General features: G+C 37.7%; 1 protein-coding gene across 1 annotated transcript in view; it reads right to left on the bottom strand.

Moving 5' to 3' along the window:
- Positions 1-27554, bottom strand: part of ZFHX4 (zinc finger homeobox 4) — a 150801-nt gene that overhangs the window by 95568 nt on the left and 27679 nt on the right. The window contains exon 3 of the mRNA XM_058833339.1: positions 26525-27027. Within this exon, the coding sequence (XP_058689322.1) occupies positions 26525-27027 (503 nt within the window). The remainder of the gene's footprint in view (positions 1-26524; positions 27028-27554) is intronic.

Here is a 27554-nt window from a genome sequence, read left to right as displayed (position 1 = left end):
TGTAATTTGAGCCATCTAGAAGAGGACTATTTTATCATGATTATCAAAATAAGCAGCTCTGCAATTATAATCATAAAGAGGGCACTACTTTCCCTCTTCTGAAGTTTATTTAACATAATTTTATACTCTAAGCAAAGACAAAATCCCTGTAAAAAACCTATTAGCAAATACGGCTTTTTATCTGTAAGGACATTTCTATTACTGGCCATAAGATTTCTCGCTACTTATCAGATGTCTGGAACTAAAATGCTACCACTACATATAAGAAAACTGAAAAACATCTCAAGCTTAGTAACTGAATTTGAACTCTGCATATTCCTCCATTACAAGCATATTTTAGAATTATCCTAACAGTTTTGCCGCTAATTTTCATCTTCTGTAGGTATAAACAAACCTTGACCAAGAAAAAACCCTTATTAAAAGGTTCAGTCATCTCAAGAAAAAAAAACTCCACACAACAAATGCTGCTGTGATATTCGGTATTTCAGAGCCAAACCCCTGCTGCTTGGTCATGATAGTTATAAAAGCACACTAATGAAAGCAGCAAAATTTATAATTAATTTTAATTCTGATGAAACCATACTGCTCTAATCAACTGCCTATCAAACGTCGGTGCAAATTACACTAACAAAAATAATTATTACGACAGGTTGGCAGAATAAAATTTTCCATATACTCCATCTGCATAAAGAATGCCTGTGTGGGAATTGCTTTTAATGAACAACAAATTACAATTACTATACTAAATGAACCATCTGCCTTTTTTGTTTGTTTTCACAGTCTCACTGGTACAGGGTGCACTGTCAGCTTAATTGCCATTCAAAATGGCAGACTGACCTATCACCAGACTTTCAAGTCCGCATTTTAACTGAAAAGCCATAGCAGATGTTTTTAATTTTATGAAGAGGACAAGTATGTTTTATAAATATATTCTAAATATAAAAGGCCAGTGTTTAAATAATAATCATAAGGTACATGCCTATTTCAGACTGGAGGGCTTGTATGACTAAGTATCTCTAAACCCTAAATTAGCACATGAAGTATTCATGGATCAATACTAATAGAAACAAGTCCTTATGTGCATTATTAACAACTTTTTCAAGAAAATGTTCTGTCTCTAGTCTTTAATAAGTGACCACTGTTTTTCAAAGGGGCACACATGAGGACTCGTAGTAATGGCATCTATTAATAAACTTTTACCAAGCATATTTCAAGTGCTTATTTGGGTTTATTTGGATATGTCATCTGGCATCTTTGTTAACAAAAAAACAAAAAGCAAAAAAACTCAAATAAACCCCAACCAAACAAAAAACCACAACTGAAAAAAAAAGGGAAAACCAGTGTCTTATTTGCACATGTCTCTTAACAGCTGACCTCTCCTTGCTGAGTTTTTGGGGACCATGATATTGTGTAACGGTTGGAAGACAAACTCTTAATCACAGTCACTGAGGGGAAAAGAATCTGACCTGGACATGCACTTAAAAAAACTACTACTGCATAACAAAGGAGGGAGGTGGTTGAGGAGAGACTTTATTTCATTATATTCTTACTTTTACAGTGGCTACATCAGCCCTGTTTTCTAAAAGCCTGGCTCATTGTTTATTATTAAAAAAATTAAAATATTTCTGAAAATAATCCTTTTCTATCAAAGGGGCTGAACTGCAAGCCTTTGGGACAAAAGCTTCCTCTTTGTCTGAGTTACCAAAATCTTTCAAGCAAAACCTAAAAGTACCACTGCTATAGAAAAAAGTAAAGGAAAAAAATGCACACAACAAAAAAAAAAAAAAAAAAAAAAAAAAAACCAAAACGAGGCAACCAAAATCTAAGACTGTCACTATCCAGTGAAACTCTCATTTCTCTGAGACTGTCTCCAAATGCCACTGTGTTATTTCAGGTTTGAATCCGTGATTCAAAGGATAGCTGTAAAAAGGAGAGAGTTAGGAAGACGCTTGTTTGTTCCAAACAGCTGTGGTACAGGTCTTTGGGGAAGTGATCAGTAAATGTAAATACTATTTTATGTTCTGTTTTTAATGTAATTTATATGTTTATTTTTAATTTATTCCAGGCTATTGTGACAATGCATAAGACAAAGGTAAAAAAGTGACTAAGGGAATGGGCATCTCACTTCTAAGAATATTAAGTCATTTAATGACCCGTATACAAAGAGTGATGCAAAGTAAAATCAACTTCTATTTCCAGACCTCCATGAAGCTGGATAAGTGAAGGTGGCTTAAAATCATTCCTGTTTTAGGTCAATGTTATTTATCATTGTCCATACTTGGAGCTACTATACACTGCTTCAAAATAATAGATTTAGCTGGTCTGCATGCCAGTGCCCACTCACATACCCATGTCTCATTTGGGGATTAAAATAATCCTTATCCCCTCCCCCTTCTACACACCTCTGGTTAAGACTAGAAATAACAAAGAAAAATCTGCTTCTTCTACTAGGATATTTGATTTTGAAAGGTGCATTACAGTGATTACATTACAATGTTATTACAGTTACTATGTACAATTACTAATTTGTAATACCAGTATTACTAACTACAGTTCTTTGCAGAGATATGTGAGGAAAAGGTGTTAAAAACCTACTAAATGTTAGTTCATTCACTGAACAGTATTAGTAAAAATGCTTCATTCTCGTTTTCACTTTGCAGTAGTCTTGTTTCTCTTGCTACTTGGACTTTATTTGAAGAAGCTTTTATTTGAAAGCCTTTGACTGACTTCCACGTTGGTTTACCTTCCAGGGTCTGTATTGTTTAGGGTAACGTTTTTCCCTCTGTAATTCTTACCATCACAGCCTGGATGTCTGGAAAAAATTACATCTCAATTTTCCCTTTGAGGTCTTTTCTCAAATAATCAATGTATTTTCTTTCTTTCCTTCTTTCTACCAGAAGAAGCTTTCCTCTTCTTTTGGGTCAAGCAAAACCTTTCCCTCCTACAGCTTTTCTTCCAGTCCCACTGACATACTAAAGTCTGTGAATTCTCCAATACATTATTAATACTCTGCAGGGAAAGAGAAAACAGGAAGTGTGAAAAATACCATGCTCAACAACATGCCTCTACCGAAAGAAGACTGATCCCTCTATGGCAATTCAAATCTGCTCTCTCACACTCTGTACTACAGAAAACACTGGTGCTTCCTAGCAGAGAGTCCAAGTGCATGCCCTGCCTTTTCCCAGCTCTGCACTGGGGCAAATTCCTGCAGTGCTCTGTGTTACCTCTGCTTCCCCTACTCCCTCTAAGACCTGGGCTCCACACACACATTGACTGCCTGTGGCTGGAGAGTTGCTGTGTCAAGATCCAGACAGCTATGTGCACACAGCCTCCATGGGCCTGGGTTGTTTATTCTGCTCATAAGGCTCACAACACTGGAGTTTGTCTTCCTAATCCTTGCTTGGAGCAGAGTGTACAGAACAATTAATAACAGCTAGCACGCAGAGTTAACATGTTATCGTGATGCCTGCAAAACTGCAGTGAAAAACAGTAACCTGAGTCAAGCCCTATCTCACATGGTGCCACGTGGATTCTGCAGAACTAGCTGTCACAGGAGCCAGGTGCAGATGCTTCATCCTCTTCCAAGAGGTGGAATAAAATTGTGCTTCCTAGAAACGTGGAGAGATCTTGTGTGGTACTGAATCATAACTGGTCTTAGAATGATCCAGGAGTTTCCAATAGTCATCTAAATTAAAAAAAAAAAATATTCGAAGCCTATACCTTTACATGCTGTATTGAGGATATCAAATTATCTATGGAGTAATGCTGATGAATTATAACTCAAATGAAAATCCACAGTCTGTGAATGCTCATCTGAAGGCAAACTTTTTGTCATGCTCTTTGAGCAGAAACAAATTAATTAGTTGTCAAATGGCCCTTTCTGTCTATTGTTTGTACTTCCAAATTAAATAAATGAAACACTAATTATGACACAGACACTCCTCTCCCACGCTGAGTGATAAGCTGACAAAGAAAACCAAAATAACCCAGACATGCAGATTCAGTTGTTTACTGTTGGAGTAGTACCTTTCCTTAGTGAGACTAAAATTGCGAACAGAAAGGCATCTTATTTACATTTGAAACACTCAGTTCTCGCATTCATTTTTGAAGTCTAATGTCGTCCTCTGAGAACAGTCACCGAGGGAGACAGAGAGATGCAAACACAGGAGCAGCACTGTGAATCATCCCCTTGGCCCAGGTGTTCTGACACACTCTCCATGCGAACACCTAAAGTCAGATCCACAAAAAGGCAGGGTACAAATACAAGCCCTCAGAGAGCCTGACTGAATCTGCAGTGTGACGAGGGATCCTCGCCTGACCCTGGAAGACAGTCTGTTTATATCCTGACTTTAACAATAATAATAGAGAACTAAACGTTCTTGTATCTTTTTGTTTTAGCCCACATAATCAGAAACATCATTAATGTTCATGCCCTTATCCTTCTTAAAAAATCCTGATAAACTGTTTATCCGGATAACCCCCACTGCAGCAGTGAATTTCACAGGCTGATTATTTACTGCAGAAAAAATGAGTAGCTCTGAGTTTCACTGAATGCCACCTCCCTCTTCTACTACAGTGTCAAGTAAAGGAAGCACATGGCTGGATTTCACTCTCTCCTTCATCATTTTATATACAGCCCTAAGCCATACCACCTTGTGCTGTGATCCCTTCAGATCTCACAGGCTAAAGCAGGGTCAGAACTCAGAGGGGAGATCTCCAAGGAAAACACCAGCACTACAAAAAAGAGTTTTGGTAATTCATTGATGGTGCTCTCTGTCTAAATTAGTAATGAGTCAGTGCCCTAGCTTGGTGTTTAACAGCACCGTCCTGTTAGGAAATGTTTTGGTTGAAACAAAGAACAGATTTCACAACTGCTTGTACTTAATAAAGTTATTAAGTACGTGGCACATTTTTTTTCAAAGGAGGAAGAGTGTTAAGACAAATGTCTTGGCCAAATTTCAACTTGTAATTATGTTTTGCCTACCTACAGGCAATTCCCTGTACAGTTTCACTTGAACATGGCTTTTTTTCTTTTTTTTTTTTTTTCACCTGCCTTGAAAATACTTGCAGTGCAATGCTGCTGCACACAGTTAAACATGAGCTTTCTTCCATTCCACCAGTATGTACATGAAGATGGCCCTATATGCACTTAGGCTAACACAGAATGAAGGAGCACTGAATTTAATTAACATTGTTAAAACATTTTGAAAGCCTCTGAATAAAGGCTTTACAGAAGTGTAAAGTATTACGGTTTCTACAGTCTATTTATTTAGACTTAATAAGATTCCCTTCACACACACACACACATAACCTTTTTTTGCTTTGCTAAGTAAATGCACATTAATAAATAGTAGTGTTACCCAAGCCATCAAAAATGTATTTCATCTAAGAACAAACTCTCCCAACATGGCCACCCTGCACTCCCTTTGTCCTGTAAGAAACTGAAGGACAAATGCAACTTGATAACGGGTGGAATGATCAAAAATTGAAATTTTTGATCAAGCAAATCAAGAAAGCAGATTCTTCATTTGCCAACCACTCTGAAAATGCAAGCTTTCAGTATCTTTTGAGATTTAGCCCAGGGCACAGTTAGCTGATCCGAGTTATGTATATGAAGTGAGGTTTTCAGGAAGAATTGGGGTCTGACTCATTTCAGTCTTTATAGGTTGAAACAGAGTGAAACTGCAACTAGAGGCAAGTTGAGGGAGTTGGAACAGAAGAGAAACTGCATCTGCAAAATACTTGCTGTCAGAAAATCTGGCTAATGGATAGACAGCTATATTCCTGGCAGCTCAAATCTCATCAAACTTTACAGTTTGCCTCTCTTATCTCAGCAAATCTGAAGGTGGCAACCTGTAGGCCACTAAATTCTGCAAGTTCTGCATTTAGAATTAAAGCATCAGATGGAGAGATGGAAAATACTGGCCATATTCATCTGAAATTCTTGAATTAGTTCCGTCCATGCCCCACCTCTTGGCTGTTTGCTTTCCACGAATTTCTCCATACTAAATCTGCTGACCTAAGCAAGGAATTTGTTTCAGAAACAGCTATGTTTAAACACATACTGCAGAATATCCAGGGAAAACACATTCTGCAGAATATCCAGGGAAAACACATTCTGAATGTGTAAACTTAGCATTTCATGAAACAGCCCATTTCTAATGGTACATTTGCAATCAATCAGGGAACAGAAATATACCAGGTGTCAAACCAAAATCAACCAACAAAGCACAGAAGTTTTAATGTATTAAATATTGCAATTGACTCTAGTTTTCAGCAGGACTGAGCACAGTTTTTGGAAGATACTTCTAAGATGAAAACACTTAAGAGAAGCCAATTTGAAAGAGAAGTAACATCTATCCATTTAGCAACTAGCCATATACAGACACAGATATTACCAAGGAATGCTTATCACCCCATGGGTTACCTCAGGAGCCAAATGCAGAATCAGCACAGCTTATAGGACAGCTATGTGGTGCTGCCTTGGCCATTCCTACCACCTGTGCATGCCACCAGCAGGACTTCAGTTTACAACACAGCTGCTGTATCCAAATCCCGAGGCTGGCAAGACAGGGAGTCAAACAATTGATTTTGCCATCCAAGTCTAATGATATTGCTCTGGAGATGAAAATCATCTGCATCACGGAGACACCCACACCTCAAGCATAGATGATTCACCCATAATGGCCTTGGGCATATGTTAATCAAGAAGGGTGACAGACTAGAACTCAGCAATACTCCACGTGGGAGCACATGAGTGAACCACTGGGCTGATGAACAACCACCCCAAACTACCCCCACTCTCGAGTCCTCCTGCAAAAAAAGAATGGAATCACTCAAGAGTAACTTCATTTATTGCTCTCATGGCCTTCAGCTATTCATCATTACCACTTTATCATCAGCTGTATCAAGAGTATCCAACAGATCTACAATAATAGGCATGCTTTAATAGTGTCTAAAGGGTAAAGAACTGCCCTGATGCCTCTGTCATCAAGTGCAGCTAGTAGTACTGATTCTGCCTGTCATCCTGCCTTTAAATATAGCAATTCCACATGCAGGTATATTGAAGTGGCAGTAGTTTCACCAATTGGTGCCTCAATGTGCATATTCAGTCAGTCCTAATTTGACTCTATCTTCTGCTAAGATACTAGGTTAGAGTTCCCAAGTCAAACTCTCCACCATTTTTCATTGTAATTGACATAAATTATTCTAAAATATATACATATATTCATTCAAATAATCAGTACAATTAGTTGTGCACATAAATATTTAATGAGCTTTTGAACTAAAGGTTCAACAGTTTAAGAGACTGGTAATAAGAAACAATATTTAATTCACTGGTGAGTTTCAGGATACTGAAAATGAAAGAAACAAAAGATCTGTTCCTTTTTATTGCTAGCATAGACTTATTCCCTACAGTAATTTGACCAAATTAAAAATCAGCATTTAAACAGAAGTCACCAGTTCAAAAGAGTAGTCCAAACTTGGAGTGATTGCAATGCTTTTGCACACTAACTGCTCCATGGTCCATCAGAAATGCTCTGACACTCTTACTCTGTTTTTAGCTCAGGGCATAACTCATCATAAGTCAGTATTGCCCATTGTTGCTATAACCAAAAAAGCCTGGAAATGATAGCTCAGGTATCACTATCCCTCCTCTTTACCACAGGACCATGCTTGCATTCAGGTCATTATACTGGGAGATTCTGCACTGATGCTCTGTAGTTAGCACATATCACTTGTCTGCCCTTCCAATGCAGCCTTGAGAACTACAATTGATTTAAACATTTTTTAAAAAGCAATGCAGATTGAGACCAACCTGTTTAAAGACACTACTGAACTGCAAAAAGCACCTGAACATTAGAATTAAAATAAACTCTGAGGATTTATGCTATAGGAGCTAAATTCGTTTCAATGTGAATTTTCATCACCAAGCAAAAGTCAATTCTTTAAAAAAGGTAAGTATCTGCCATTGTTTGTTATAATGTTTTATTATTTAAAGCAGCATAAACCACCCAAGTTCCCAAAGGGTTAATACAACTAGATGACTGAAATTCATGAGCATAATCCTAAACAAGTGAGTTGAAGTTCTATCAGGTCTATTTCATAGCATCAGGGATTACTGCTAGCAGTCTAATCCTACTGAGCCTAAGGGAGGTACGTTGTATTGTATTTGAAATCCTGGCCAGGAAAGAACGGAAGGTTAAATGGGTGCCTTGCTCTGTAATCAAATATCACAGGCACTACTTATCTATTCAATGAACAACTAACGTAGAAAATCAATTAGGAAACAAATAGCTTCTTCTTTTGATTTTTTTTTACCTAACAAAAAGAGAGAGTGAAAAGTAAATGTTTTTATAATACATGTTGAATGAAACTACATCATATTATAAAATAATCTATACATAGACTGGCAAGCATTAACTAGAAGGTACAAAATACCCCATAGCAACTGCTGGTGTTTTAATGCTATTTCTTTAAGTACTAGGGCTATTTTCAAGGCTAGCGTGTATTCAAACTCTGGCAATTGAGCGTCTTCTGAGCACATAAAGCAGCACACAGAAACTACTCACACAAAAATATTAACTGACTGCAGATAATTGGACTGTGCTCAAATGAAATCACAAATACATATCCGGTTGTTTGTAACTGAACATCTTAAATTATGTATCAGCTGTGAAGAGCATTTCTTCAGCTGTGCATCATCTTTTGTTCACTTGGTTAAAATCCCAGGAGTACTGAAAAAGGCTGAAGCTCCTGCTGGTCTTTGTTCCCAGCAGGGAGAACTCCCTTTTGGTGGTCTTGAGGTTAACACCCTACCCGCCTCCCCCCCCATACCTGTCATTCTGAATAGACTTCACAGTCTGTGCACACAGACAAACAGCCTGACCTGGCCAGCTAGCTTGACCCCTGGGCAGGAAGAAGATCACATCTGGTTATTAATATTGGGACATTAAAAAAATGTAATCTTCAAGGCACTTGGAGAAGCAGGCTGGCAATTATACAGTATGTACGGGATGTCAGTCAGGGAGCATGTTAGCCTGATATTATGTCCGAGAACACTAAAACGTTCATTTTGCTCTGATGAGGGGTTTCAAATACAGTCTCCCTCTGTATCTCTGAAAGCTGGCAAGAGAAGTTTGCCCAAAGCACTTAAATCTCCAGATTATCTGTTCTTACACTTCACAATTTTTAGTCTGTTTTACACAGTTTTATAATGTAAAACATTTGTAGCTGAAAATTGATGCAACTAGAAAAAAGATCCCACGTGATTTTATAGTAGAGAAAGGCAACTGATAAAGGGAACAAAACCTCTCAAAATTACAATTGGGAAAAACACGTTCCCATTTCATTCTCTGAGTATTTTACCTCTATCCAGATTTTTTAGTTTGTTCATTCTAGGCTGCATAGTAGACAGTTTAAACACAGTTTATGTAATTGGTTAAAATATACAGAAACACATTTGTACATGCTTGTGATATATATTATATTCAGATGTATTTATACAAAGCTTTATATAGCACAGATTTAAGCGTCATGTGTGAAATCTTAGTTCCGCCAAATTCAATGGAAAATTTACCCTTAGCTGGAGTTGGGACAAAAATTAACCCTACTTAAACAACAACACACTCCCATCAGGATATGTATTGTGAATATCAAAGCCTTGATTTGACCCCTTTACAAAGCCAGACAATTATTTATATGTGGCCCCAGTGGTTATACCTAAAAGAGAATGAAAGACCATGCTCTGGAACTATTATATGTCATGTGTTTTGTCCCAGCCTTATTGATGCCACATGGAAGATTTTATATTGTCAATATGAACCCAGCACAGGTCCTGCATTTTTCACAAAGGGTACTCTGACTGCTCAAGGCACACTTCTACACCTGTCATGTGAAAGGTAGAGCGGCATGGTCTTCAGAGAATTTTCAACTGAGTCCTAGATGATGATGTCAACAAAATCTCTGCGCTTGAAGCAAGACCTAAAATTGTCTCCAAGAGTAATTATTATAAATGCCTCCAGCCCAGTTAGCTTAAATCAGCTGTCATTAGTTTGGTTTCACTGCAAACCACCATCAAGACTTTTTCCTTGCTTTCAAACAAAAAATTTTCCTTTCAGATTACACTGGGGCAACACCCAGGATGAGCCTTTCACCAATGATGTGTTAATCTTATGATCTCTGAGTCTGAAAAAGGAGCTTCATAGCACTGGAGGTGGGAAGTTTCCAGCTTTTCAACACTGGCACTTGTTTTTAGCTCTGATAGGCTTTGAGAAGTCAGACGTTCAAACTGAAATGCTACTATGTATGGAAAAGCTATTACAGGAAAAATGTAAGACGTTTCTAAAATATATTAGTCACAAAGTTACAGCAGTGTTTTTTCCCCTTAATATTACTAGGGCTTGGCTTGGTACATGCAACCATATGAAAAAGAGTATTGATACAGTTAGAGAGCACCCCACAAATTTCTAACATATTTTTCCTAATGAAAAATATGCAGCAGGTTCAAAATGCATGATAGCTTCCTGTGAGACATTCTGCATACCTTTTTCCCCTCTTTATTTCTTGAAACAACACAGCCAACTCAAGCTCAAGACAATAAAATTTTTACCCCACTCATCCCAGATGAACAGAAATGCATATCTGATAATGCACGTAAACACATACACAAGAGAAAGTGGAAAATAAAGTTATTGGCAGAAAACGAGGAAAAATATAAAGGGGTCTAGGGCTTTGCAAGAGTGAAACTGCGCTAAGTGCTGTAGAAATCCAGGTGCAAATGGCACTGTGAAAAACAGACACATAGAGATGTGAATAGAGAAGGAAGAAGAATGTGATGAGGTGGTAAAAAATGTCTGTGTGTGCAACTGAGGTTGCAAAAAGTAAACCACAAGGCAAGGATGACACTGTGCACACTCCTGAGGGAGCTGGCATTTTGGAGTGAAATTCCAAGCTTCAGGCAAGAGAGGAAATGTTTCTGACAGGTTGGGGCCCTTTAGGGCGGAGGCTTTCTGGTTTTAAATAGTAGCTGCTTTAAAAATGCTCACAAATGTGGAATAATTCAGGAGGAGAAATTGCCTATAAATGAGGTGTCCTAGTGTGTATGCTCACCCACAAAATATGTCATGTTTATCAATACTCAGTAACCTGGTTTGATCTGTAAAAAAGATGTTTAGGAGGTGGATTTCACTGTATCAACACTCTGTATCAAACAGGCAAAATGCTTCCATGAGATGGAAAACAGTCCCAAATTCACACCCTCTCCTCTTTGACACATCCTCATTGCAGAGCAGTCTCTCTGGCTCTGCCTTTGTGACTAGCCTTTTATCTACAGCACCAGAAACAAATGGGAAAGCCCTAGAAATAAACTTTGGGAGAAAAACAGGAACAGTAACCATCAATTTCAGCAAGAAATTACCCAAATAACAGGACTTTTTGAACTGGATAATTTCTCACAGTAGTGACAAACCACAGTAGTCAAACCACAGGAGAGCCATGTCCCAGTCAATTGACAGAGTTAAGAAACACTGTCGTTTTGGAAAACTTCTCTAATCTTGGAGTAATACTACTGAGATGAGAAATACTGCAACAAAGATAGATTTGGCCTACATTCTTTCTGTCTCTTTCCTCTCATCACCATTTTAACAGGAAACAAACAATGTTTTTAAAGCTTCAAACAAATTCTGCAGAGGATAAAAAGTAGAAAAACCACTGTATTTTTCCTGAATCTTTGCAAATATTTAGACTTTTGCTTAACAATTTCACCTATCTCATACTAAAGACACTTCACAGACTCTGCTCATGCCACTGGCAGCTGAGAATCTCATCTTTGTGGCATAGTGAAGAAATAATCCTCACCAAAAACTAAATGCTGGGTGAAAAGTTGGGGGATGGGATGTGTGAATGAGAGCCTCGTGCATGTTTTAGCACTGAAAAAGAACGACTGGTGCTGGGAAAGAACTGTGGTAGTTCATCAGATCTAGCCCAGAACACACTGACACAGCCCAAGAAGACTCCCTGCAAGGTGAGCACAAGAAAAACGAAACCTACCTGAGCAGGGGATCAAAACACAGGACTGCAGTCAGACCCTGCAGCTTGTGACAGACGCCACTGCCTTTCTGTAGCAGATAAAAAGTTTTCTGCAGTCACCAGCATCCTCCTGAGCCGGCTCTGCCTGGGAGCTCCTCACGTCTCCCAGTGCAGCAGGGATTTCACTCTCATCACAGACACACTTCCCTGTACTCCAGCTCCTGCCATTGCTGGTCCTTCTCCTGGCACAACTCCTGCGTGCTGTGCACTGCCAGACAGGGCACACACAGCTGCCTCCCTGCCACAAGCAGAAAAACCCTGTCCTCCCCCACGACAGAGAACTTGCATCAGATCCCCAGTTTCTTTTTTGCCCCATTAATGGCAGGAAGGGAGCTGAGCCAAAATTAGAGGGGGCTGTCCTGTGACTGTGTGTTTGTCATATGCTTCCTTGTTTCAAGTTTTCTTCAATGACTAATAGCCTCTTTAAGAGGTCCAAACAAAAGTTAGCCATTCTAAGATGGAAATTGCTGGACAGAGTGAGAAACATTTAGAAGAATTTCTTTTTATGGGGGCATAGGAAATAAAAAAGGAAAAAAAAAAACCCTCAACGTTTATATACTTCTCCAAAAAAAGGGAGGGGGATGAATGTAAAGCATTTCAAACCTAATTTTGTGAAAAAACCATTCAGTGATCTGCTGCCAAGATAAGTACTTCTTTTGCTTTAACTAATTAGCACTATTACAGGGCTCAGTAGTGACATTTCAAACTAGCCAATGCATCCAGCCAAGAAGGCTTTGCAAGGATGGAGGCTAGCAGTCAGCACAGAGGTGACAGTCACTCATGAGCATGACCTTGGATCCTGGGATGCTAAACAGATGCTGCCAGCAGGAGCCTGTAGGACTCAGTATTCTAGAAAAACAGACCCTAATCCTTCCACTTTTAGCACTTTCTACTGGTAGGTAGCACAGCTAATTTAAATTCAGGTATTGACTGTCCTGAGCTAGTGTTTATATACAGTCACACAGGGAATTTAAACTTCCTGGCTTGCTCTGAAATTAGTATTTCATTTCAAATTTTGTGCTGACTTGGTGGGGAGGGAATTTGGCATCATATTTTCACATTACTTCACACTACATACAGGGTAGCATAGTTACTATATATTTCTTTCTCTTCTAAACCCTAATGTGAAAGGTTTTAATGTCAAGCAGCATGAAGGCCAGAACAATCTGAAAGTCAACATAGTTCCCACAGTATGAGTTCAACCACAACAGACATCCCATCTGTATTTCATGGTATACCTTAATAACAATCAATAATACATTAAAGTTAGCACTGAACAGTATGAAAAGAGCGCACTACAAAGAGTCAATTGCAGTTATGCCTCAGCCTTGTAGTCCCCATGCAGAAACAGCATCTTCTATTTTGCATCAGTAAATAAATATCTGGGGTAAATATTTGTAGATATGTGGTTAATTAGATATTTCTGTTCTTCAGGATCAGCAAATAGTTAACTGCCTACAGGCATTTGCACCTCAAGACACCAGGTATAGCAATACATATAGGAAAGCAAGGAGAGGCAGCTATCTGAGGAGACAGGCAATGTGACATGGGCACAAGGAGATGCTTCTTTCTCTCACACTCCTAATATTAGGGGGAATTTAATTACTCCATGGGTTAATTCAGAGCTGGATTTTTTTTTTTCCACTCAGCTGACAATGCAGAAGCAGCCTAACCATGTAATGTAGGCACTTAACAGAGGGGCAAAAAACTCATGGATTAAAAACTGACAGAGACAGAAAAACAAGTTAGATGAACTAACAGGGCATTTAGCAGAACAAAAGTTACCTCTGTCTTCTAACTGCAAGCGAGGATTGATCCTGCAGAAGTCATAAATAAATTAATGACAGTCAAGACCAGCCAAAGAACTGTGAGAAATGCCAGATACATTTAAAGTTAACTCATCATGAAGAAGAAACTCAGTATTGATGGATAAATAAATCCAAGAAAATGTATATTAAAAGGAATACTTTGAACCAATCAAACATGTCACTGGTGTCTAAGTTAAATGTAGCCACTCTAGGACACTTCAGCATCAGTTTGAAGGGGCGGCGTGGGAAGAAGCATGTAATGAAAGGCAACATATTTCCAGCACAGACTGCAATAGGATTTGTTTAAAGCAGATTATATTTTTGGATGCACCAGGCATGGGACAGTAAGATCATACAGTTCCACTGAGAACAGCATGTTCAGTTCTGAAATATCTGTGTATCTCCAGAAAAATTTAACAGTGGTAAAAGGAGTTCAGAGATCAGTGATGGGATTAACAGAAATGTGGAAAAACTTCCACTAAAAGCAAGACTGAATGGATTGAAATTTTTTGTGTAAATAAAAGAGAGGCATAATAAAAAGACCATAAAGTAATCATAAAGATTATTGTGAAGTTATAAAGGTTATGTAAAAGATTGTAAAGTAAGAACACATGACCTCTTTCATTCTATTACCAGATTAATAAAAACAAACAAAACTTAATAAATTAATAAGAGAAAAATTTAAAAACCTAAAGAATATTTGTATGAAGGTTAAATTAATCTGTGGAATTCCTTCCCACTGCATGTGATTGAGCCAGAAGTTCACTTTATAAACTGATTTAATATTTGGATACCTATAAGACTACCCAAAGACAATTTCAGAGGGAAAAAAATATAATATAATAATCAAAAATACTTGAATTTGTATGATGTTAATTCATTGCAAAGTACAGAGAACATATGAAAAGAACAAGAATTTTCCTGTATAAGCAACATTATATATTTGCCCATGAAATCTTTCTTTTATTTTTTTTTTTTTTTGTCTGCTTTGCTCTGAGAAGCAATTGTTAGGCAGTCTGTAGCAAAGAGATTAGATAAGGTGGACTAATGGTATAATTTGCTGTGATAGGACAATGATTGCATACTTGGCCTATTAATGTGTTGTTGCTTTTAAAATAACATTCTCTTCTGTTATGGACAGCCACTGCAAGAAATGTACTTAACTAACTTTATTTGCAATGGAGTATTTTTCATTAGGACAGGTTGCAAAGATATCTCATGATTAAGTGACTCAGAAAGAGCTCCAAAGGAGAAAGAAATATTCTTTATACCCAGACCAAATCCTGATAATTTCAGCCCTAAAAGTGTGTATAAGAAAATTGTAAGTAACTGGGAGAAGGAAATTAGAAGAAAAATGGAAATCCAGCCTTTACTACAACAGACACTAACATATATAGACCTTTGTACAGAATTATAGAAGATGACTGTAGCAGCCCGGGGTATGTATGGACACAGATAGTTTTAAATACTGTTTATGCTCCTGGGATGTGCACACTTTTATAGGAACACACACTTGCCCTTTTGTCACCATCCATTGCAACCCCTGTGCAAGAAACACAGCCTCAAACAACTGCGACTTCCTTCCTACCATTACTGTTGGATAACTGTCTCTCGGAGCTCTTGTGAGCATCAACTACTTCAGACTCCACCTCTACCTCTGCCCAATACTCGAATTCACCCTTCCCAACTACAGACACTCTATTAAGTCCATGTAAAAATAAATATATGCAGACAGAAAGATAGACATATGTGAAGAACTTGTTATGCTTAATTATAATTCTAGGAGGTTCATTTAGACTGTCGGACATACTACAGGCCAACCTCTCACTCACCTCTGCTTGGTTAGAGACACACAGGTTTTTTTTCTCCCAAAGCCATGCTCTGTTTCCCAGTACAGACAGTATTGACCTTACCTTCCAAATCTATTAGGACAAACAACTACTAAAAGTAAAGGAAAGACATTTGTTTAGTTCCTGTTGTGGACACATGAGGCATAAAACCTTTGTATCTGGAGAGCACGAAAGCTGAGTGAACTGGGATACAGGCTCTCTGTAGCATGAGATTTCAGACTCTCCTTTTATTGATTACCAGCTCAACTCTTCCTTATCATAAAAATTGTTACTTCCACAGAACTCCTCAAAACCAGCATAGCTCTTGTACTTTGTGTGCCCCAAAATGCTTTGGGTAAACCATATCATCTGTTTGATGATTCTCAGGTAGCTGAGGCCACAGAATTTAGGCTGCTCAGTGAAAAACTCATAAAATAAAAGAAAAAAATACTGCAGAAAGATTTCTTGGATCCAGGCCCAACATGTAACATGTTGAGTCAGAGATGATCCCAAAAACCTATTTTTGTTTTTTGAGAAATTAAAAAAAAAGACAACCCAAAAAAATAAAATAAAAAAATTCAAAGTGACTACAGAGTGTCTGAGAAAGGATTTGCTTTGTCAAAAAATACCTGTAAGCAGTCCTAATGACTAGCTACAAAGATATTCATTCCTTGAGTTCCATAAGTCACAGAAATTCAAGTGTTGCAAAGATATTGTTGAAGCCTGACACACTACAAAACACACCAGTGGAGACGGGAACAGAGAGACAGAGCACATTGACAGCATATCAAATTCATCATGACCTATGAGACTACCTTAGTAAATCAAAAAGTGACAAAGAAAATCCATGGCCTAGGTACAACACCTATTACTAAGAAGCATCTGCAACAGGGTTAGACCCAGGGGACTAACAATACAGCAGTGCTTTCAAATCTGCCCAAACTCTAGGTCAGAAATTTGATAAAATTAGTCCCAAACTATTTTCTGTGTCCTGTGATCTTTGTCATCTGAGAGCTGACTTCAAAAGATCCTGTCCTGACATATCCCAGGATTCCAGCTTCCTCCTAGGTCAAGATTTTGAGTCACAGAAGTTCCTGAACAAATAAGGACACAAGGTTTTCAGAAAAACTTGCAGTTTGGACTCTTTTTTTCCACCAGCTTTATTCTTCTGAATTTCCAGTCATTCATTAGCTGCTTACATATCTGCAAATGCCAAAGGGTGTTTCCAAAATAGTAACATCTAGATATTAAAGCTGTCTCATTTCAGTAGTAAAGCAAGCATTTTTCCATGCTCTCATCACTAGCACACAAAGAACAAGAATACCAAGATCCTCCTTATACTTTGTTTCATTGTTCCAGTTGTAAAAATATCAAGTTTCTGGTCATTCAAGAAGTGTTTATTCAATTAGAGAACGTTAGTATTTTTTTCCTTAATCTATTTCCCATAGAGCAAGTTTTTGTCTAGGTTACGTAGAAAATAGGAACATTGTTGTCTGAATGGTACAGTATGAAGCCGCGTCAGGGGAAGTTCAGCTTGGGCAGTAGGGAAAGGTTCTTTTCTGAGAGAGTGGTTGGTCACTGGAACAAGTTTCTCAAGGAAGTGGTCACAGCACTAATCCTGTCGGAGTTCAAGGAGCATCTGGATGACACTCTTAGTCATATAGTTTAGTTTTAGGCAGTCTTGCGAGCAGCAGGAAGTTTGATTCAATAATCCTTATGAGTCCCTTCCAACACCAGACATTCTGATTCTATGATTCTGTGAATAAGAAGTGCCCTTCCTTCTCCTTTACCATTAGGACACAGAGTTTTGAAATTAGGATAAGGATAATATCAATCATAGCTATTATGATACCTGCAACATTTTAGGATTTTCCATGGAAAACATCTTCCTTTTTAATAAAGTTGTTTGGAGACAACTGACCTCTCCCACCCAAGAACAGCTATAGGTCCAAACATAAGCTTAGGATGCCAATGGAAAAATTCCTTATGTGCTAAACAACCTTAAAATCAAGAGATGTAGACCTTTGGAGATACCTGATAAAGTTCTGGAAAGAAGAATTTCCTCTGTTGGCCTTTGTTTTAAAAGGTTCATCTTGAACTTTCTTTAAGAGTAATCCAGTTTTCTGTTAAAGGCTGGGGTACAAACTATCCCACATTCTGTGCCCTCTTTATGGGTAAAGGTGGCTCTATGGTTCTTTTCTCCATGAGCAGTGCAAGGAAGTAGTATGTGCTCTTGATTTTTAAGAGAGTTTACAATGGAGAACAGGGACTACAAATAAATAACCTCTTTGGGCAGAACACTAAATACTGTTCCTATATGCTAGGCTTCTTGCATACAATCCAGAAACAAACCAGTAGTTATACAGTCATGTATTTTACACATGTGAATCATGGCAACAGCGTGGTTTGATTAATACTCTAAGATAACAATTTTAAATAGAAAAAAAGTCACATTTTTTGTCAGGCGGTCAAACTTGCACTCTTGGAATGAGGCTAGTATGTTGCTATTCATCGCTCCCATTAGCAATATGTTTCCTATTCATGCATATGACCAAGGAGTATTGCTAATACTCCTTGTATATGACAAAACCATCTTTTTCTGTTATTGTAACTGCTACTGCAGTAGGATGCCCAAGGCATGGGAATCTGCACACTTCATCATTCAAGGACTACCTTTGCTCAATTTTTGTTTTCTTCAATACCCCCTGCCTTTAAAAGCTAAGGATTATTTTAATGCATTCCTTCCCACTGGTAGAGGAGAACATGCAGTTTCCCCTGAGGCTATTGTGCACAATACGCTGTGTATCTGTCTGCTGCAGTACTGAAGGGTTGGCACCTTCTGCTGCAGACCAAGGGGGGTAATTTCTACGACATCCTCTTTCGTGGTTGCCCACAAAGCAAAGGTCTTGAAGTTCTTAGCAAAGCTTCACTTTTTTTATGTATCAGCATGAGGTTGTATGATCACCAGTCTGCACTATCTGCCTGTATTATACCAGCCTAACAGGCAAAACATCAGGTTCAAAAATTATTACAAGCCACCACTTGTAATTTATGTTTTATCAACATAACATGCCTATTTACATTTAACATAATTAATACCTATTTCTACTTGTACTGTGTTATATTTTACCCCCAAACATACACACAGAAGTTTATCCAAGAAAATACATCTCCTCCATTGTGCCAAATCCTTGCTGAAACCAACAGAAATTGCATTACTTAGTATTTCACACCAGCATCTTCACTATATTTTCTTATCCTTTCCTGCTCCAGTAGTACCCCAAAGGAGAAAAAAAGAAGAAATGCAGAAAATTAATTTGCCCATCTAGCAATATAGAGCCAATACAGTCTCAAAGGCAAATGTGTCCTGTACATATGAGGTCTGTAAGATTTTACTCCCATTAACTCTCCTATAAAATCACAATTCTGGCATTTTGTGTGGATGGACCAACAAATGCACAGACCAAGGGAAAGTTTCTTCTAAATTACTTAGAAAAAACAATAGCAAACCTGAATTCCATGTATCCATGACAAAATATAACTCTCCTGTCATACATCAGTCTTTTTACTTTTTTTTACTGCTCATTTTTAAATATGTGGAAGAGCGTAGAGAAAAATCTCATCTGGGAGAGTCTGGCAAACTAATTACAATTTTAGAAAAGACACCTGTAGTGAGTTGCATAATATCAGCTAAAATCTCCTAAGGGTAACAAGAAAATCTATGTTGCAAGGCTGGGAGGGAATGGCTGCTAAATCCATAGCTGCAATCTATTAATGCACACATACATATGCACTCACATTGACATAATACTCTTACATACACTATACACTGCATCTCTGCTTTGAATCTCAGTCAGAAATAATTACATATTTCTCTTAATGTCAGAATGAAAGAACTCCAGGCGCAAAAAAATAGCTGTTATACAGCCATTTTGTGTGTTGAGCATACTGAATAAATGAGGCTGATCCTCTTTCTGCTGCTTTGGCTCTCCTTGCTCACGTTTCCTGCTCTGCAAGAGGACCTACCCACTCGGGCTCCACTGGGCAGGCTGCACACTGCAAGCAGTCTGGTATAGCCTCCTTTCCAAGAGCAGCCTCACACACCCTTACCCAGGACAGCACACAGACTGGGGTTCTGGACAACATTTCAGCAGAAAAACATAAGGATTCTTTAAACCATGATTTGAGAACACCTCCCTCTTTCAGCAGTGTACCATAAGCTGAATACAAAATATGGTATTTTTTAACAAGGACCATTATGTAAGATAATCTGAGAGAGACACCTGAATATCAAATTAAACTTACATAAAATATAATGCAAAAATGTTTTCTCTACTGTTTCATTTTAAAATTATCATAAAAAAGGATAGCTTTGGAATTGCTATTTTACCAGCCAACACTATTATTTTTTTTTTGTTAGTTTGGTTTTTCTTTTTATTTTTTAAAACAAATATTCTTGTCTATGGTGTACAAATATATACAGTAGCCATGACTACACAATGTGTGTATAGCTGTGACTAAATAGTGTGTTCTTGGAACACCAGTTGCTCTTTATACATGTAAGCACATATATACATGAATTATAGTAACTAACACTTGCAGTGGAAATTAAATTTCATAAAACATTTAAAACCTTAAGTGAATATAAATCTCAAAGGACTTTAAAAATTGAAATACCTTCTATCCTCTACATAAGGTTTGTGTTGAGGAACAAATTAGAACAACTTTCGTTTATCACCGAAAACAGTTTTCTTCTAAACAAACAATAAGAATAACATCAAGCAAAGCTTGCTTTGGCTCCTCAGGTGTGCAGACATATTCCAATTTCCTTTCAACAATGATTTTTATGCAAATCAATGCTGCACAATCTCCTGACCTCTTTTACCACCATACTGGGACAATGACAGTTAAATAATTGGATTGGCATATTTGTAGGATATTTTATTTTATATTAAAAAGTTAGTGCAGGACAATTGAAATGAAAATAATGTGACTTTCTGTTAATTCCAAACTGATGAAGTACCAACATTTCATGCCAAACAGAGTAAAGCAAACAAAGTGATTTGGGCTGTTAGTCCATTCATCCCCATGTGCATATACTTCACACCCCCCTCAGTTGTTAATTCCTAACAACGATGCTTTCATCCAGAACAAGGATAATGAGAAAAAACCAAGCAGTGTTCCTTGGGGAACTGTTACACTAAAAGTTACCTAAGGACTAAATCCCACTTGTGCCTCCTGCACGTGATAAAGATGAGCAAAGCATTCAATACTCCTGGCTGATTTAAAATCCAAATATGCAAACAGCATTATGGAATCCAGACAGACTATTCTGCTTCGCTGATGACAGATGCGGAAAAAAAGCTGGTCTGATTAATCTTTTGACTTTGAACCAGCAGAGAAGTGGACACCTCACTTTAAAGAGCAATGCAGAGTCCCAGCTGAAGAGCAGGTGCTGCACAGTGTTTGCCTTTCCTGCAGAGGATGCTAGCTAGCAGGACCAAGCAGCTGACCATGACCAAAATTCTTGGCCCTAAGTGACCCAAGAACAGATTATAAATCTATCATATAAAATATTGCAAAAGCCCCATTTGTTCTTCCACCCTTTCAATATGTGATGTTATACGTTTGTGATTCTCTCGTTTTATTGGGCTCTTCAGAAAGCTGTTTATGATCATTTGTGGACAAAACAAAGGCTCATTGTAAACTCTCTTTTAAAAAAGTTGGAAGGTCAATATGAAACAAAGGGCAGCACTTTCATAACTGCTTACATGCAAACTATGCTTGTGTGTGTAATATTACAATGCATTTTAGCAAAGGGATAGAGTCCTAGCTAATTACAAAGCTAACATATAATGGTATTGCATTAGCAGCCTAAGAAATTCCTATTGAATTGCATACATCTGAAAATAGAAAGACATGCTTGTGCTGAAACTTAATTATCTTGGCAAAAACTGTGAGGGCTTGATTCTCAGAAGACACAGACACAAAGCTCTGCTTTACACTCCCAAGGATCTAATTCTTTGTTTATTCAGACAACCTCCATCAGATAAAACTTACCATTTGGATTTCACTAATTTGCCTTCTTATTTATAGTATCTACAGTTAAGTAACACAATTACTGAAGGGAAAGAATACTTCTGATCTACAAATACAAGGTCTGAAAGAGACAATCGGTGTGCTCTGCCAGGTTAAAAAAGTTAATGCTGCTGCATTCCACCCGAGGCAAAGAAGACAAGCCTTTTCCAAGGACAGGTCTGACTGAAGTGCTTTTTTATGGGTTCAAAGTAAAACATTATGGTACAAAAATGAATACAGCTTTGTTTGTTTCTTCAGTCATCGTTAGCAATAGACATAAGAGTATTCTGGTTTTGAGCCCATATGGAAAGACCATCAACACTTTCTGCTTCTGGGTCCTTTGCCAAAATACCATATCCCACATGCCTTTTACCTTAAAACATAAAAGAAAAGGTGTTGTTCTGGTCAAATAAAGAAATAATTTTTACTAGCATACGTCTAATGTTAAAGCTGCCTAAATCCTGCCAAAGACATTACAACACCATCTGCAAAACAGATTTTCATTAAATTGATCAGTTTAAAGTTAAGCAGCTAGGCAGATGATGCTTTTGAGCTAACCTTTAACCTTTAACCTCCTTAAACTGAAATCAGGTCACTCCTTTTGGGTAATATCTTTGCCACTTGAGAACATGGGAGGTAAAGTGATCTACCAAAATTTAAAAATCATAGTGTTAATAGTGTTGTGGATCAATACTTTGTCAATACAAGGAAGACCAAGGTAGTTCTTGCACAGCTGAGTATTAGTCTGCTAACTGCTGCCTCTCACTTTCCCTGAGCTCCTACACAATGTAAACTGAAGTAAATACACAATATAAAAGCAGTGTCTACTGAAGGTATTATCAGCTAGTCAAATAATATTTTTGATAAACTAGCTTCAAATATTTATTTGTGATTAGAAATTGATCATGTCATTCAGGTAATTGGTTAAGTAAGTTTTATTTTCAGCCATTCCAGTTTACTTTACAAAACAGCTATCTTGCACTTATTTACTTATCAATAAAAGTATTTGGAAACTATTTTATGAGCACAGGACATGATATATGCCATTCCTTGAATCAAAAGTTATTTGACTAAGCTACAAAATGGCTGCCTTAAGAGCAGTTCCTGCTGTATGTATTTTACATCTACAGAGATAGATCACTGTCCTGCCTCAGCTTCCCAAATCTGCAGAAGCTGAATGCTTCCTCCTGCAGAATGGAAATGCACTTTGTTGCTATAGAAGCTTTCTCTGTTTACTTGTGGAGTCACTGAATGCTTCTTGATGGAGGCTGCCAAGAACTTGCAACTCTTCTGTGGTTTAATTTGCTAATATCGAGCTCCACAATTCCAAAAGTAAGTCTTTGGGAAATTCATTTAGGCCAAGCTGAGTTCACTCAGGGTAAGGCTGTCTTTGTTCTGGTTCTTAGAAGCCACATTACCAACACCATTTGAATACTGCACTTCTGTAAGGAACAACCAGGCCATTTCTTCTTTAAATAACTTAGAAAACAGCTAAAGGTTCCACTTCGCCACATTTAGAATCTAACTCTAAAAGTGACATTTCCGTACTGCCTAAAATTATACAGCTTCAGAAGAGAAGCTCTGATGTTCATGGTCGCTTTAAAAGCTACGACTATGAAAAGACATCCTTTTATTCCATCAATAGTTAAGAACAGGGAGAAAAATCAAGCTGTTATGGCAACATTTATAAAAAGAAAATTCACAAAACAATAACATTTAAATAAATATAAATGACTGAAGAAAAACTTTGAGGTACTTGACAAAGCAAAGGAACAAAGTCACAGATTCTTTCTGTGCTTTCAGATGGTTTTAGTATTAAACTTTTTATTGCTGAGCCATATTCACAGCACCCTAATTTTAAAAGAGAGGAGCTGCTTGAATATAAACACAGTTCATGAATATTCAATATTGCTCCCAAGGTATATATCTATTATTCATATAAATTAATGTTCTTTTTTTCCTTAGGTGCTCTAAAAGTTTATCTGATGTATCAAGAGAAGAAAGTTTACAACTCTCTTGGTGTCAACAGCTTCACCAAGGCCTGACAAAACTATCAAGTCTACTAGCTGATAACTTAAGAGACTTTCAAAGTTGCATTTATTTCCATCTTGAGGCCTGAATGTACACTTACAAGAGTCAAGTTTTCGGGGTGATGTACAGAGGCATTACATTCTATTACAGAGCACACACACCAAGAACATTTTGGTCATTTGGGACACATTGTAGCACTTCATGCCAACCCCAAATCTTAAAAAATAACACTAATACTCCAACTGGTACTTTAAATGAGACATCACTCTCCTTCAAATTAACCTTAAAATGAAATTATATAAAAACAGTGTATGCATCTGTCTATGCTATCGACTTTCTGAGAGTCCTTAAACCTAGTGGGGTTCAAATTTCCAAGATTCTCTAAGAGGTCATGAGGGACAGAAACTTTTTTTAAAAAGCTGAGATACTCACTAGCAATCCTTGGGACAAGTCCTTTAAAAACACAAGCATCAGGAGAATTGGAACCCTATGGGTAACAGCCAGACACTTTAAATTGTCCTACTTAGGCCATGAAGCCTAGAGAGTATCTGGGAGTTTATGGATTCTGTTTCCACTGGGATATCCTTAACTGATTCAAAGACTGAGCTCCAAAGGCTACTGATGGTCCCTTGCTATGCATGCCACCCACACTACATAGATGCTACTGAACTGCTCCAGCTAACAAACCAGCATCTGGCAAAGAAGCAGATCCAGCAGCAGGACATTTTTAGTGATGAGGGCCATGAGCTAAGACCCTGTCCCTTAGCATCCCACATCAAATATTTTGTAGGACTGGCTGGAAACCCAAACATATTTGATGAAGGTTTCTCTAGGGATCAGGTTGAGTGAGTGAAGAGAAAGTACTGTTTTGAGTAGATAGTTTGTGTACCTCTTGACTATAGGTTGTTTTTTATTAAAAAAAAAAAGAAGCTGGCATATAATTTTCAACACTATCAGATGCTTTGACAGTGAAGCCATCTGACAAAAGCCTTCTGCCTTCCCTTCTCTTCTATTATTCTCTTCTATTATTCTTGTCTGGGGCTACATTTGCAGTAGCCCGAATGGTGGCATGATAGAACAAATAATTGAAATAATGTAGGTTAACACTCCAAAAAAACAGGTGAGGACCAAAAATGTGTGGGTTTTTTGTTTGTTTGGTTGGTTTTTTTAAAACCCTGACTCAGAGTGTGGTTGCACAGTGTAAATGGAGGAAGCAAGGAATGGCTTCACAGATGACAGGGAGCAGGAACCTCTAAAGGGAGTTTTGCTGAGGAAGGCTATGTCACTACACTCTCAGCTCTTTTCATACTTTTCATAACAGGATTTTAGATCTTAAAAAAAAAGCCAAAAAACACCAACAACCTTTAGAATTAAGGAAAAATACAATTTAAATAAAATACATTATTAAATTAGAAGAGTAGCCAGCACTGTGGGACAGTATAATAGACCAAAACTTGTGTTACTGCCATTTTTTCTCACTGCTGATGCACCAAGGTCACAACTATCAGGTTATAAAATGAAAATCTATGTTACCGCCTGTGCAGCATGTGTTAGCTCAGACCGAACATTTGAACATGGCTGAATACCAGAAAAATGTTATTTCTTGCCTAAACTAGAGATCTACTGAGACTTTTCCATATTTGTTCTGTATGTGCAGGTCTTCAACATGATTAGAAAACCAGCATAATTCCTGTAATCAGCAGATGACTCCTGATAGTTTAGTTATCACAGAATCCTAGTATAAATCAATAGATAACACTTGCAAAATGGATTTTCTAATCATATTTAGAGCTTGTTACAGTGACTAATGGTTTGCAATATTTCCTGAATTTTTATATCCCCTAGACAAAAGAAGTTTTTAATAAGTTACAAAGTTATTCATCTTGGAAATGAATGTGTTATATTTTGTACATGAACCAAGACAATCAAGCCAATCCAGTAAACACACTGCAGAAAATAAGTTACCCCATAATTAGGGTTTGGAAAAAGTCATGACAAGTTGTGTAATAAATGGTATTCATCACTCCCACATATTCATTATATCCACATAGTTTTTTCCAGTAAAGATAAAAATATAGTTGCCATTCTACTAACATATTTATCTACACCACACCCTTTCATGTTTGTGTAAAATCATTGCTGGTTTGGAAAAGAAGGGCAGACAAAAGGATGACAGTGCTTACTTTTGAATAGCCTTTGTAATAATGTGGCATATTGCATGTGCTTACTGAAAATACCAATGTAAAATAACTTGGCTGTGACACATTATGGTTGCAAACAGATACATATGCCAGAAAGTCACCTCCTTTCCCTATGCACAGTATGGGAAAAACATCATTTTCCATAATCTCTGTCAAGCTTCTGACCAAACTGTAATGGACAAAGTCTGAAAAGGTTATGGGAGATGTAAAACACCTCTAGTCATTTAATACGAGAGAACTTTTTTTTTAAAAAAAACAACTTATGGACCATGGGTTTGCAGAAAGTGCCTCCTAAATGACCTCCAGGCAACTCAACAGGACTCACCTGGAGCACTTCTCCCTGACTAACCTGCAGTTTTTGTTTGACTATACGCATGTTCGATAAACATTCACTCTACTAATTAATCAAAGTCCTGTTTGATGAGCATGGAAAGAGTTAATTTCCCAGCCTACTTGGCGCTGGCTGGAGTTGCTGTCATAGACTTACCTTGTAGAGTTTCAGGGCTGCCTCGTGCCTGTGATTGGTAGTATGTAAGCGCAATTTATCCACGCTGTTGGTGTAATAGTCACAGGCATTACATTTCAGGTGAACTGGGTTGCCAATGGCAATACACTTCAGCCTCCACTCATTAGTTTTTCCGCCTTCTTTAATGTGAGCCACCAGTTGATATTTCTGCATATGTTTGTCAGTCTTGCAGTGGAGCTGGAAGTTTGCTTTGAGCTGAGTGTTGTAGTTACAGAGCTTGCACTGGTAGATGTCTCCAATTACAGCCCTCCACTCCTCTTCGGGGAGTGAGCGCTCACTGCTCACATGCACACTTAGGGCCTCCAGGCTGTCAGAGGTGAATTTGTTGCAAACAGCACACTGGAATAGCTTCAGCGCTGGGTCACTGATATAAGGTGACAGCTCTCCTGCAGTAAGGAGGGACAGGTCATCACCCATTAGCTGACCACTGGCAAGCCGGATTTCAGGCGGCAGCTCATTATTTACTACAGGAAAAAAAAAATTAAAAGGGAAAGTAGAGACCAGCAAGCATAGCACACACAAAGGAATCCGTAAAATAAAGCCTTGACAAGGAGTTTGCTTTCTCTAGAGCTTAAACTATAAAAAGCTGTAATAGGATTGAATCAGGATCAATTACAATCATCCCTTTCAACTTCTAAATTCCCTCATCAGATAGCTTTAATTACTCCTACTGGGCATGATGTCATTCTGGAATTTGTATTTTCAAAGGCATGAAAGTTGATCAATAAAATAACAAAACAGTAATGCTTTAGTAACTTAAAAGGCAAGATTAACTTACACAGCACTAATTGTAGTTTTTTTATATCCTTTAAATGATGCTAGAGGTAGGTCAATATATATGTGTATATCTACAATATATTAATTAGGTTAAGAGTACCTAGACTAACTTAGCTACTTTTGGTACCACAACTCAGCATTTCTAATTTTAAAATATATACAGTGAACAACATGGGTGTAATTTAGGTACGTCACAAGGAAACATCACAAATTA

This window comes from Poecile atricapillus, chromosome 2, assembly GCF_030490865.1.
Source record: "Poecile atricapillus isolate bPoeAtr1 chromosome 2, bPoeAtr1.hap1, whole genome shotgun sequence".
NCBI classification, from domain to species: Eukaryota; Metazoa; Chordata; class Aves; order Passeriformes; family Paridae; genus Poecile; species Poecile atricapillus.
Note: the sequence above shows the minus strand (reverse complement) of the source record. Positions and strands in the feature narration are given on the sequence as shown.